This window comes from Talpa europaea (genome assembly GCF_964194135.1).
Source record: "Talpa europaea genome assembly, chromosome: 2".
Classification (NCBI taxonomy): domain Eukaryota; kingdom Metazoa; phylum Chordata; class Mammalia; order Eulipotyphla; family Talpidae; genus Talpa; species Talpa europaea.
The window spans coordinates 96,804,963-96,819,147 of NC_140068.1; the positions used below are offsets into that span (position 1 = coordinate 96,804,963).

Below are 14,185 nucleotides of genomic sequence, written 5' to 3' on the forward strand. Positions count from 1 at the left end.
CCAAAGAAGTGATGAGAAACAGCAGGGGGACTGGAGATGAGAACAGGACCACTCACATTGAAAGGCCGCGCTGCTCCTGGTCCCAGGCCCTGCCCCGCCGCCTTCACTGCAGCCCTCCCCATTCCCGAGCGTGTGCACAGGTACCTGCTTGAGGATATTCTGTTCCCTCATCAGCTTCTGCCGCTCCCGGTTGGGCTTGGTGACCATGATGTCCAGCACATTCTGCCCATTGTTGGGAACATCACTCACGAAGAACACCAGGTCCTCCAGCAGCTGGATGACAAACCTTCCAGACAGGACCCCAGGGATGACGCATGTGAGTCATCGACTCCGGGCAACTTCCGCACGAGCCCACAGTGGGACACACAGCCCTTCCCAAACATGCAGTGATTCAGGTGTGCTGCCAGAGTGCAAAGGCCACCCCGCCTTCACCCCAACTACAGTCAAAACACACCCCTCACCCCACCACCCTGAGTTCTGAAGCGCCCCCAACTCAGGACATTCCAATCTGGAAAGGACAGGGCACAAGGCAGGTGTAAAGGGATCTGCATGCCGTCCTGAATGCCGCTTACTAGCTGAGTCCCCCTGGACAAGTGTCTTAACTCTCTGAGCCCCGTCCCACTGTCAGTAAAACAGCAGTGTTAATGGCGCCATCAGAGCTAACACTGAGACAACGTGAGCAGGGCCTGGGCACCCAGGGGCCCGCAGGACAGTCCCCGGCTCTGATCACACCACCCGGTCCAGCCCACCCAGTTTCTGCTTTGCAACTACTTCCCAGAACGGCAAGGCTCCTCAGGAGACCCCATAAGCTCCCCGCCTTGCCCACCTGCGGTCATTCTGGCTGATGAAGCCCTCATTGAGCTTCTCCACGGCGCTGGCCAGCATGGAGCTGGCGTCATTGGCAAAGTCCAGGTCTCGGATCTCAGACACAGGCACTGATACAATGGCAAAGGCCTCCTTGTCCTCCTTGGTGGGGCAGGTGCCCAGCTACAGGGGCAGAGGTCAGCAGGGCACCTGGGGATGAGCTCGGGACCCCGCCCCAGCACCCAGCCCCGGGGCCACCCGCACCATGAGGCGGATGGGCCGCTCCTCATCCACGTCGATGGGCACGTTGGTGCTTTGGATCCACGTGTTGGTGCAGAGGTGGCGAAGTCTCACGTAGGAGTTCCTGCAGGCGGGGCGGGGGCAGGGCGCCGGGAGTGAGTGTGTCCAGTGGTCCAGCCACTCCACTCCCAAGAGCGCCACATCTCCACCTGACTCCACACCCAGCAGTGGGGGGAGGGGACCCTAGCTCCTCCCAGGTGAGAAATCCTGCTAACCAGCACCCTTTCCCGGCCCACCTGCCTCATCACACTCCTCAAATCCCAAGCACTCTCAAGCCAGGGCTTGTTTGTAAACTTGGGACCAAAATTCATTTGGACAAATGAGGCTATTTAGACCATTTATCCCATTTAGTGTCTAGAAGCATGCATTTCACAGCAGAAATACTTATGTCTTTGATTTGAAATATAATTAACTTTCTGAAATGAAAAACACTCAATCTAAAACGCATCCAGCCCCAAGAGTTTCAGGTAAGGGATCGTGTGCTTGTAGTGACTCAGCTAATTCTCCCGAAGACTTGAGGAAATCAGCAAAGTAATTGAGGAAGCTGCCTGAGGTTGTAAAGCTGGTAAAGTGAAAGTGGGGTTGTCTCTGGATGTCATGTCCTAGAATCTGAGGGTCAGGGGGCCACCCAACGCAGTGTACCTTGGACAAACCGCCCTATGCCTGTCCAGAAAGGGCAGGCAGCTAATGAAGGACATGGAGAAGTGGCACAGGGCAGCACCCGGAGTGCCAAACACAGGCCAGTTGCACAGCAAACACTTTTGGGGTCAGCTGCTTCAGAGCAGGATCCCCAGAGGGGTGGGTCTGCAGGTCCTGAGGCCAAAGGACCTCAGGAGGACAGAGGAGTGGGGTCACAGGGAGTCCAGAGGCAGAATGACCCAGCCTGGGCACACCCAGTCAGCCCCCAGACACATGACGCACACCCACCGGGGCACAAAGGAGTCGGTTTTCTGCAACGTGGTAGGGTCCAGCTCAAAGAGGGAGGCGATGTCATTGCCGTGGGGAACAGCCACCAAGCGGTACTTGATCTTTTCCCCAGCATTCCGGCGACACGTGCGGCCCTGGGCACCCTGGGGTGAAGATCCCAATTCCTCCACTCAGGCCTTCTGAAACCACCTGAAATCCCCCCTGAGAGGTCTTCTCCCTCCATCCCACTTCCTAGGAATTCCTGCTCTCCCACTCCCACCCACCCCAGAGAGCAATGCTTGGTCCCCCTTCCCTAAGCCCTAGGGTCCAGCTTTGGTCCTCACCGCTCCTGCTGCCTTGGGATCAGAAGCATCGCCCTTATAGCTGGGATTCTCCTGGAACAGAGATGCAAGATGGGGGGATTTATTGGATTCCAAGCTATACTCACATAACCCCCACTCCAAGGCAGGTCTACACATAGCCTTGATTCAGGGCATACAGCCTCCACTCTCCCAGGGGTGCCTACCCAGGCCCCAAAACCCGCATCACTCCTGAAGAAGCCACTAATGAGAGGCCCCAAGTCATGCTCTTCATGATCCCTCTCTGTAGACCGACAGATGAACAAACACACACTCTGACACACACAAATGCCCCAACAAGCCTGTACATTATGGACAGACATGGGTGTCAAATTTAAGTTCTGCAAGGGCTGGGAATTTTGTTCACTGATATATCCCTGGTGCCTAAAAGAGCTCCCAACACATAGTAGTGGTGTTATTTATAACACAGTAACATTTACTAGGCTTTTTTGCAGTCACGCACCTACTGATAATATTTGTTGAGTGACTGCATGAGCCCATAAGCCAGGGTCCACAGGCATGTGTGTGTGTGTGCAGAAGTGCAGTAGGTCCCCAGGCTCTGGCATGCCCACACAGCCTGACTCCCAGGATGCCCTCTGCCTGCCACTCACCTCAGCAGCCAGGTAGTTGCCTGTGGCCAGGTGCTTGAAGCGGTATAGGCCATTCCAGTGGCCAGCTCCTCCACGGCAGGGGTCATGGTGGACAACCTGGTGGGGTTTGGGGTGGGGCAGGGTGCAGGGGTGAGGCAGGAAGGAGACTGGCCAGGGAGAGGCAGCACAAACCCTGCTGGGGAGCAGAGGGATGGGGAAGGTATGGAGCACCTGGTGTCCTGGACCCTCCTTGGCTCTGAAGGGGCTTAGAGGAGACACAGGGGTCAACCTTCCACCCCCTCCAGAGGGATGGGGGAAGAGGGAGGGGTGGCCCAGACTGGAGTAAAGGGCTGGGTCCTGGATGCGGGAAGTAGGCTCTGACCTCCACCTCCCAGAGGGCATTGGAGCTGGTGGCCGAGGTGGCGGACTGGCGCAGCGTGGTGCGCAGAAACACCTGCAGCTTGGCTTTGTACTCGTCGCACGTCAGGAACTTCTCCTGCTCCGCGTGGAACAGTCGCACCACGTCCCCCTGCAGGCAGTGGGGCACAGGCTCAGGATAGACAGAGACCTACCATTCCACTTCAGTGCAGTGCAGCCCATTTCTTTTGTTCCCCCCCAAGATGGGGGCAGGTGGAGTGCGTGGACCACGGCCTCTCCATCTCTGCAGAGGCCAAGTTTGGATCCTGGCTCTGCCCTTACAGGCTGCGTGTCTTGGGATAAGTCCCTTAACATAGTCCTTCTGTAACATGGGGAAGCTCTGATCTCCTTGCACATGTCAGAGGATTAGCATTTGAGTCAGGAAGTAACTCTGCACGCTTACTGCATGCCAGCCGCTGAGCCAGCCCTCCGAGCCAGCCCTCCCCACTTATCTTCAAACTAACCCTCAGGGCACAGGCATCAATATCCCCATTTTACAGGTGGACCAACTCGGGCACAGACAAGGTATGTGTCCTGCCAAGGGTCACGTGGTCGTTGTCAATGGGACGTGAGTCCATGTCTGCCACGCCTACACCATACCTAACCTCGCTCTCCATCATGCTTGCCCTGGCGGGATCTGTCCCCAGTGGGCTCTCATGCACGGCTGCTGCTCCTGGGCCCATCACCCGCCACACCAGCTGTCCTCTCTACACTGCGCTGAACACCAAGGACTCAGCCAACATCAGCAGAACCAACGCGTGTGCGTGGATATATGCAGATTGAGTTCATTACTATGACAGAGCCTAGGGACTTCTGCACCAGGCAGTGCCCGGCTGGAGCAAAAACAGGGTGGGCTTTGCACACTCAAGTCTTACTTCCAAGTTGCCTGGAATCTAACATCGGAGCCATGACAGATCCACCAAAAACACTCCCAACTGCAACACAGGCTGGGAGCAGCGAGAAGGGGCGCGGGGAGGGGCAGGCCAGACTGGGAGCAGAGCTGGGTGCGTGGTCGGAGGGGGAAGGCAGGACGAGGAGTTGGTGGGAGGAGGGCTGCACCAGTAGGCAGGTGGCCGGGTGGGGGGCTCCAGTTCTTACCCCTTTCTTTTTTTTTTTTTTTTATAGAGGCATGCTTTATTTATTTGTTTGCTGGTTTGTTTGTTTGTTTTGTTTATACAAGCACTGGGTACAGTCAGAAGCGCGGGAGGGTGAGAGAATTCACCAGAGCCAGAGCGGGGAGCAGAGCAGGCAGAAGGACCGAAGTACACTGCTGAGGGAAGCAGCGGGCGGCAGGAGAGGTCTGCGCTGCCATGCGGGACCCTCCTCCGGTGGCCGGGGAGCAGCCGGGGATCGAACCAGCGCCGCAAAGGCCGCGGGCAGCCTCGCAACCCAGCACTCAACCACTGTGCCACCGGGGAGGCCCTCTTACCCCTTTCAACACCTCCTCCAGGTGGTCTCGGAACTGCATGAACAGGTTGATCTTCCAGCTGGTGTTGCAGTTCACAGAGTTGACCTGAGGAAGGGCAGAGACACATGATGCCAGGTAGACCCCCAACAATGGGGAGCACACAATGCTGGGGCCCGGGGAGGGGAGAACCAGGCCCCTAGAGCACAACAAGGGGGTGTCTCCTCCCAGTCAGTGTCCCTAGACCTGCCCAGGGGCCACCAGCTTATGGGATGGACAATGGGTGCAGATGGGAGAGGTGGGGGAGCAGTGAAGCCCTATTCATCCAGATGAAACTGGTGGGGAGAAAATGGTGTCCTCAGGGACATGTGGACACCTCTCCACTGCAAGCCCCTTACCTCCTTGCAGCCCACGTTGTCACTGAGCTCGTAATTGCTGGCATGCAGAGGCTGCCCGGCGTTGACGGGGTTCAGGATCACCTTGTCCCCCACAACCACCTGTGGAGACAGGTGCAATGGGGTGAGGGTGGGAAAGGCCAGGTCTCTAGGTCTCCTCTGATCTCAGGTGTCCTGCCTAAGAAATGGGCTTGACCTCACCCAGGCCATCCCCTCACCCACATCCACCTCTTCAGCAGTCCCTCAGAACTATGGCCTGCACCCTCCATCAGCCCCCATCCCCACCTGTCCGGCCCTGCCAGCCCTGCCCTCACATTGTCCCCATTGCTCCGCAGCTTCCAGAAGGGCTGGATGAAGAGCCAGGAGCCCTCGTTGCCCGTGGCATCCAGGGTCACCCGCATGGCGTTCTTCTCCAGCAGGGCCGGCAGCCGCTTGTTCACTGTCAGGTACTTGTTGCTTTTCATGTGCAGGAGCTGGGGGACAGGCAGGGCGCGGGTGAGGTCTCCGGGCCCCGGGAGGCCTGCCCATTGAGGCGGGGGAGACCGCGGGGGCTGCTTGGTCACAGCTTGATGCACATACAGTGTCAGACAGACACAAACACAAACTGAGACTCATGCAGCCACACACATGATCACACAAACATACACACCAGCGGGGTGCCCAGGTGACCCCAAAACAGAACCAGCACTGTTCTAAATACACGCTGTACCTCACAGCACTTACAACAACCAATTGGGAAGCACCATCACTGCCTGACTCGGCAGATGGGAAACGGAGGCGTCAGGAATTTAAGTAACTTACCCAAAGTCACAGAGCCAAGGTTTGAACCCCAAAACAGCTGGTGACCACTGTGCCAAAAACACACCAGTGGACACAGCTGCTCAGGCCACCTGGCCGAGGACACACACAGGTGTGCAATCACAGAGACGTCCTAGAGTCACCCACTGAGGACACAAACCGCCCCCCCAGGGCACGCCAGCTGGACGCCGCACCCCAACCCAGTCCTTCCGGGACCCGCAGCAGGTCTCACCTGGATCACACTGCCATACTTCACCACGTCCCCGTGCACCTTCTTGTTCTCCGTGTCGTTCTGCTTCTGCTCCATCTGGGCCGCATGCTGCACACGCACAGAGGTGAGAGGCCTGGCCCTGGAGGGACACACCTCACCTGCACACACACCTGCGCGCGTGCGCGCACACACACACAGACACACAGCTCCTGGCACTGCACCCACAGTGACCTCATGGGCCAGCTGGCCCGTTCCTTCCTACTCTGGAGGAGGGACCGAGGCTCAGAGTGTAGAGGCAGCCGGGGAACCAAATTCCTCCTCCCTGCCCCCCACACCTCCCCGTGGAGGGGGCATACCAGCAAGCCCTTGAGCACCCATGCCCTCCACACCCTCAGCAGACAACCTAAGCTGTGCCTCCCGACCCCCGCCTCACGGGCTCCTGATGGCCCCTCTGGTGCCAGGCCCAAGCATGCTTGGTGCAATTTCCTCCTCCTCTTCCACCCACTCCTTGTGACCCCCTCCCAAAACTGTGGGCCCCTAGTCCACTGCCTCCAGGGGGCTTTCTCTGACTGGCCACATGCAACCCTGATGTCACTCAAGTAGCCTCAAGGATCTGGTCTGCACCTCACCAAGAGCACCTTTTTAAGCACTTCTGTTTCATTAGACAGGAAGCTGCCTGAGGAGAGGCTCTGTCTCCTGCATCAGATTGGCACCCTCTGAGCAATGGCCCCTTTGCTCCTTTCTTCTCCTCAGTCCCCTGCCCCAGATCTCATGACCAAGGCCAGGCTGAGGATGGCTGCTGGCAAGTCTTGCCGTTTACCATGTGACTTTCCACAAACATACAGCGTGCTGCTGTGACCAAGTGCAGTCTGAGTACATCTGCCTGTGTGACTGCGCAGACCAGGCCAGATCCCAGCTCAGCCTCTGCCTGTGTCGGCAGCAGGAAGGGGGCCTGTGACAGTCCCCAGTCCAGGAAGAGAGCAGGGGTAATGAGCTCAGCAGCCCAGCCCCGCCTCCTCTTTTCAGCCCTGTCCACAGCTATGGGGGAGCCCACGCTTCTCACCTCACACCCACTCCTCAGGGCCAGGAAAAAGGAAAGCAAAGTCTGCGTGATGGGGGAGGTCGCAGAAGCAGGCTGCAAAATTGCTGACCACAGCCAGAGCCTCCCACTCTTCTCCAGGAGGGCTGGGCTCGGGGCCCTGAGCTCTGTCCAGAGAGGACTGCCAAGATGTGAGCTGAGCCACAGCCCCAGAGAGCCCACGAGTCACCGCCAGGCCCCCGTACTGTACTGTCCATGTATCCAAGGAACCCAAGGTGGGTCAGAGACCTGGGGGCCATTTAGACCCTATTGTAAACCCACAGGATGACCACAGACAGCCCCATCCCATCTAAGGACCCCGAGCTCCAACTCTATAAAACTAGAGGAAAGGTTAAGGCTAGTTCTCAAACTAGATTCCCTGGAGTCACTGGTAACTCCATGTACAGCTGTCCAGGTTGTTCACTGCACCATGGTGTCCAGCTGAAGGGCTGGTGGGAGCTGAAATCCAGTCCACATTCCACTCACTGAGCTATCTGCCCTGGCATCGCTTGTGCCAGCCTGGGTGCTTGGGAGGGTGCTCTACTCCCCCAACACACACACACACACACACCTGCAGCTTCTGCAGCAGAACCACATCGGCGATCTTCTCCTTGTCCTGTTTGGTCTGCTTGGCCTTCCAGTACTGCTTCTGAGCTGAGTAACGGTTCATGGGGCACACCTTGAAGAGGCAGTCTATGGTAGAGCAGGCAAAAAGGAGGGGGATCAGTTCATCTGGAGCTCAGGAGAGCCTGGAGAAAACCCCAGCCTGCAGCCCTGCCCCCAAGCCCCCCGCCTTTCTCTCTCCTCCTCCCCTCCCTTCTTCTTCCTAGTCAGGCTAGATGGGAAGTGGTTGGAAAAGCCTAGCAGCATCCTGGATTATGCTCAGCAAAACGGAGAGTCCAGAAGCAGGTCTGAGAGCAGGCTCTCTCCTAGGAGGTAGACACACGCCCTCTTCCCTCTTCCCCACAGGAGCTTTATCAAAGGCTGGCGACCCCCACCCTCTGTCTGTGCCCAGTTTTTGTGGATATCCCTGGCTGGCAATTCACACCCACATCCTTCTCTGGCCACCTGCCATCACAGTGCCTGGGAAGCTACAACCCTTACTCCCCCCTGAGTGGCCACCATCCAGGGGCTGACGCATGCTTGTCCCAGCCCGGCCTCTGGAGGACACTGCAGGCTGGTCACTCCCCAGCCCCTGGGGCATCAGGCTGAAGCTTCTCTTCCCTGAAACTGCCTCCTTGCTCAGCTCTTCACCTGCCCTGGTTGAGCGAGTCTCCCCCACTCTGCCCTAAGACTTCTCTTCAATAATTCTCCCCATTACATGCTCTGCTTCCAAGAAACTCGACCTAAGACAAGGCCAATCAAAATTCCAAAAATAGGCTGATGATTACAATTTTCATTTTGGAAAATAAACAAGACACCAATGATTTCCGTAAAGCCAAAGGAGTGTCAGATTTTACTTCTTATCAAAAGGAGGCACGAGCTGGAAGATCCCATTCATGGTGAAATGCCACCACGGCTACTGGGTCTGTTTAACAACAGCCGGGGCTGTGCTGTGAGGAGTGAGTTCCCTGTTTACAGAGGGAATCAATGGGTGGACTTGCAGCCACTGGGACCCTGTGATGCAGCAGTGCCACGCCAGGTCTGCACCGCGCTCCAGCAGCATGGGACACAGGAGAGCGATGGTTATATGGGGGACCTAGGGGAGCAGAGCACTGAGAAGGGGTCTCCCCTCTTTCAGGCCCTTCCTCTTCCCTCTAAAAGGAGAGCTATCTTCCTGCTCCAGCCAAAGCTAGCCACCCAGCCCTGGAGAACCAAGCGCAAACCTGGATTTTCCTTCTGGCCTCTGAGGAGACAGAGGCCCCTCCCATCAAGAGGAGAAGCTGAGTGAGTCAGAATTCAGGGAAGACAGAAGTTCCTTGAAGGGAGGGGAAATGGCAATTCCAAAAGTACATGGAGCCGCCCCGGGCAGCCCACCTAGCCCACCCTGGCTCCCCAGCGTGAGGGGGCGTCCCTTCTGGAAATAAACACTCAGTTCATTGAAGAGAGTATGTCTTTAAGGGGTTCTGCTCAGTTCTCAAGAAGAAGCCGGGGTAACACCCCTCCAGAAAGTCTTCCTGCTCCTTCAGGCTGGACTGGACACCCCAATGCTTCCCCACCCCATCCCTGGTCACCACATCAATCTCACTGCCTTGTAAGAGGCGTGGTTTCCCGCTGGAGCTGGACACTTTGGAAATGGGGGGGTGGGCAATTTTGGTCATCCCAAAGATTGAGGTCACAGCTGGCATTTAGTGGGCTGGGCAGGGACGCTGGACTCCTGCACCATAAAGACTGTCCTGGGGACGCCTGCTCACTGTCAGGCAGAAGGCTTCAGGCAGTGCTGGGGTCCGAGCAGCACAAAGAAACACAAACTATTTTTTATGTTCTAGCAAACTCTGAATTTTCCAGGAATGCAACTTCACTATAAACTGAGGGAAGATTGTCCTTGTGTTTAAACTTTACGAGGTGTTTTTTACTGTTTCAGAAAATACATTGCTCACAAACGCCTGCATTTGGGGGCTGCTGCTTTCATGATTCAGAGGCAAACTGACAGCTTCTAGTTGTGCCCACATTTACTTCTAAAACACATATGCCTTTAGTATAAATTGCTTTCCCTTTGTTTCTCCACTGTTGCGCTGGCCCTGGACCGCCCCCATTTCATATTAAATAATCTAGATGTGGATAGACGGTCTGACTTATGATGCCACTTCATAATATTAAAAGGGGCTCTGGGATCATAAAAGACAAACTCATGCCATTTGCAGCAACACAGATAGCGCTGGAAGGGATTATGCTAAGCTAACTTAGCCAGAAGGGAAAAGAAAAATATAGAATGGGTTCACATATAGGTGAAACACTGGAAAACTGAACAAAGGGTCAGGAAAAAGATAAAACTAGCAAGCTGACCGTAGATCTGAGGCATACAGCAGGGGTGGGGGAGGGAGAGGGGTCAAAACAGGAGGGGGAAAAGCACAAGGGAATGTGGTGATGGATCATGGGTGCTACATGATGGGAGAACTACAGGGGCTAGGGGCCTCCCTAGTGGCACAAGGAGTTAAGCATCAGCACTACAAAGGCTGTTTGCAACCACTACAGCACGATTTCGATCCCCGGCCGGCCAGGGAGCAACCCACATGGCGCAGCAGACCTCTCAGATGCCTCACCCGCTGCTCCCCTCAGCAGTGTATTTCAGTCAATCCACCTCTTCTGTTCCCCACTCTGTCTCTGGTGAATCCTCTCACGCCCTGCATCTCTGGCCTGTACCCCAGTTCTTGAGTGCATAAATAAATAAATCTTTGGGCCTCCCCAGTGGCGCAGCGGTTGAGCGCTGGGTTGCGAAGCTGCCCGTGGCTTCTGCAGCGCCGGTTCATACCCCGGCTGCTCCCCGGCCACCGGAGGAGGGTCCCACATGGCGCGCAGACCTCTCCTGCCGCCCGCTGCTCCCCTCAGCAGTGTACTTTGGTCCTTCTGCCAGCTCTGCTCCCCGCTCTGGCTCTGGTGAATTCTCTCACCCTCCCGCGCTTCTGACTGTACCCAGTGCTTGTATAAACAAACAAATAAATAAATAAATAATACATGCCTCTTTAAAAAAAAAAAAAAACTTTAAAAAAATAAATAAATAAATCTTTAAAAAAAAAAGAATTAAAAAAAATAACTACAGGAGCTATACCTGAGGGGAAAACAATGATATAAGAAAATAAAAAAGTTTGGGTGAGGTGGTCCCTGGGTCCAAGGTGATCTGCTTCCTTTTTTCCACACTCACAGACTGTGAGGGGCAGGCAGGCAGGGCTGACTGGAGCTCATCCCTGTGGCATTCTCCTCTAACTCGCTCAGCAGCTGTCAGCCGAAAGAATACAGGCATCTAGAAACCCTCCCTGGTAGAATGTTGGTGGGGGTTAAGGGAGGGTAGGTCTGACTATAGCCTTGAAGGGAAGAAAGGGGTGAGGTACTGCAGTGGAGGGGAGGCGGGCAGGACAGGAGACAGGAGGGAGGCAGTGAGGGTCCAGTCAGCCCAGGGGAGCTGCCCCAGGAGTGAAGTCAGCTGGGGCCTGAGCCTGAGCTTGGAAGCCAAGGGAGGGCAGGGAGGCCACCATCCCATAGGCCTCCCCACGGCCCTCCACCACCCCCGACTCCCAATCCAGACAAGAGAAAAGGAGGAAAGAGGTGGTGCCGCCCCATGTCACCCCAAGAGCAGAGACTGAGCATGTTACCCCAAGAGCAGAGACTGAGGCTTCTCTAACCTGACTCACCTAGGAAACGCACTTTTGGGTCACCCCTCATGAAACAGAAACGTCAGTCCCTGGTAATGATGGGCAGGCGCTGGGTCCCACAGGACTGAGAATGTGGTTGTAATCCACTCTGGACCAAGCCAACCAGAAAAGAACTAAAACAATCGGATATTTCAAACGCATGTTACTCTAAGACTTCTTCAAGAACTGACAAGACGGCGCGCGGAATCATCCGGCCAGAACAGGAGATCAAAAGGGAACCAGGGAGATAGAGAAACACCCAAGTTACTTTCTCCCCGAGGGTATTGCTGATTCCAGAAAACACGAGCCTTTATTTGGACAGCTTCACCAGGTAACATGGGCACAAATCCAAGCCCAGGTCATGGAAGGTGGGGAGTGCAGCAGGAGACCCTCCCCTCATTACCTGGAGCCCCAAAGGGCTATCCCACCCCCAGGCAAGGGCTACACCCAGAGTAGAAGAGTCCTTCCAGGAACTCAAGCCCACTGGAACCCCCCAGCCAGTGCAAGAAACCCCCAAACTGAAGTTTGGCTTCAGGCACTTTTGGATAGGAGGTGCCCTCAAAATCTCTCTGCAGGAAGCTACCTTTATCCTCATCCGCAGTCACGCATACCAAAATTTTCAAATGCAATAACCAGTATACAAAGATAACCAGGAACTCTTGGGAACAAGATGCCGTGAAAGAGAACAAACCCACAGACAGACACTGGCATCGGACGTGAAGAGACTTCAGACAGACTGCAGACACAGACATCATCAGCAACACAGATATGCCTACTCTGTGTGCTTAAATCAATATGAGAAAAGCTTGCAGAGCCCTACGGAGAACAGGAAACTATAAAAAAAAAAAAAAAGTGACACAGCAGAGTGAAAAAGAACCAAATGGAATTTCTAGAAATAAAAAAAAAAATAATCTCCATAACCAAATTTAAAACTCATTGAACATATTTAACAGGAGACTAGACAGAGCTGAAGAAAAAATTAATGAAACCATAACAGCTCTCACTATGGCTGATGCATTCTAATTCTATCCTATCCAATGCTTTAAAGGGTGGTGGAGCTACATTAAAGTGACTTTATAACTCACTAATGGGTCAGAAATTGTGTTCGAATAACACACGTTGCCCTGGAGCATCCCAGGAGAGGGATGAAGACAGAAGTGCTCCCTCCCCGCTCCCAATCCCTCTAAGTCTTTCTGGGAAAGTTACTACCTGGAACTTGTTAAATCTTTTTCTCTCACATAAATCCTCCCTCACAGACTTGCCCACAATAGACATCAGAAAACACTTGTTGAATAAATAAATGACTTGAGCCCTCTGAAATGTTTGTGGCCAATCCCTATGCACAGCTCCATGCTTTTACTGAGCTGTGCTCTTTGTCCAAAGGCAGCCAGCCCTGGCAGAGCCCCAGAGGGGCCAGAACCTTCCTTCTCACCAAACCACAGGGTAAAAGGGCAGGGAAGAGGAAGGATGGACAGGTATCCAGGAGACCGGTCCAATCAGAAGCAGCGACGGCCAAGAGAAAAGTCTGCAGGGTGGGTTCATACAGTAAGAACTGTGTGTGCTGAGGACATACACCTGAGGGCTAGGGGAGCACAGAGCCTGTGAGGCTGCAGATAAGAGGATATTCATTTATGCAATAAAATCCTGAAACCAGTGAAGATGTGTAACACTCCAAAAACCACTGCCACTATACAGAATCACCAAGAGTCGGGGGAGCTTTAAAAAGTACAAACTCTCAGGTCCCCCATAAATCTCAGCAGGTCTAGGGTAAGGCCTGGAAAAAATCATTTTAAAGGCACCATGAACACCCAATAGTTTTGTGATCAACCAAGGTTGTAAAGCAGCAGTGCAGGGGCCTCCCTGGTGGCTCGGGGGTTAAAGCCTCAGCGCTATCAAGCTGTCACCAGCCACTGCTGCGTGAGTTCCGTCCTGGCCAGGGAGCAGAACTGGCACAGCAGACCTCACAAGGCACAGCAGACCTCTCCTGTCTCTCCTGCTGCTCTCCTCAGCAGTGTAGTTCAGTAAATCTGCCTGTTCTGCTCCCCCTCTGTCTCTGGTGAATCCTCTCACCGCCCCCCTGCCCCAGCACCTCTGGCCTACATTCTAGTTCTTGTATGCATAAATAAAAATAAATCTTAAAAAAAGAAAAAGAAAAGCAGCAGTGCAGAGGACTGGATATAAGAACAGAGCACAGGAAATACAGCTCTACAATCACAATAATATATAAGCTCTGTATAAATAATGTAAACATTTACTTTTAATTGCTATCAACATTGACACTCGACCTATTGAACAAAATATCGAACATTCCATTGTGGTTACAGAAGAGGATATAGAGCTTATTCAGTGGTTTTTTTGTTTTGTTTTGTTTTGTTTTGTTTTGTTTTTTTAAAGCCTTAACACTATGGCTCAGGCTTGGCATAGTGCTAGCTTATGCTATCTTTTTTTTTTTTAAAGATCTTTTTATTTTTATACAAGAGCTGGGGTACAGGCCAGAGGCGCAGTAGGGTGAGAGGATTCACCAGAGACAGAGCGGGGAACAGAACAGGCAGACTGACGAAATACACTGCTGAGGAGAGCAGCGGGCGAGACAGGAAAGGTCTGCCACACCATGTGGGATTCTCGCCAGCCAG

At 54.2% G+C, this 14,185-nt stretch overlaps 1 protein-coding gene across 1 annotated transcript in view; it reads right to left on the reverse strand.

The window, feature by feature from the left end:
• Nucleotides 1-14,185, reverse strand: part of ITPR3 (inositol 1,4,5-trisphosphate receptor type 3) — a gene marked incomplete at both ends in the record, with an annotated part of 64,983 nt that overhangs the window by 28,702 nt on the left and 22,096 nt on the right. The window contains 12 exons of the mRNA XM_084228004.1: nt 145-286; nt 827-987; nt 1,069-1,168; nt 2,032-2,174; nt 2,355-2,405; nt 2,981-3,076; nt 3,342-3,488; nt 4,806-4,889; nt 5,180-5,278; nt 5,491-5,649; nt 6,207-6,293; nt 7,835-7,956. Coding sequence (XP_084084130.1) covers nt 145-286; nt 827-987; nt 1,069-1,168; nt 2,032-2,174; nt 2,355-2,405; nt 2,981-3,076; nt 3,342-3,488; nt 4,806-4,889; nt 5,180-5,278; nt 5,491-5,649; nt 6,207-6,293; nt 7,835-7,956 — 1,391 coding nt within the window. The remainder of the gene's footprint in view (nt 1-144; nt 287-826; nt 988-1,068; nt 1,169-2,031; nt 2,175-2,354; nt 2,406-2,980; nt 3,077-3,341; nt 3,489-4,805; nt 4,890-5,179; nt 5,279-5,490; nt 5,650-6,206; nt 6,294-7,834; nt 7,957-14,185) is intronic.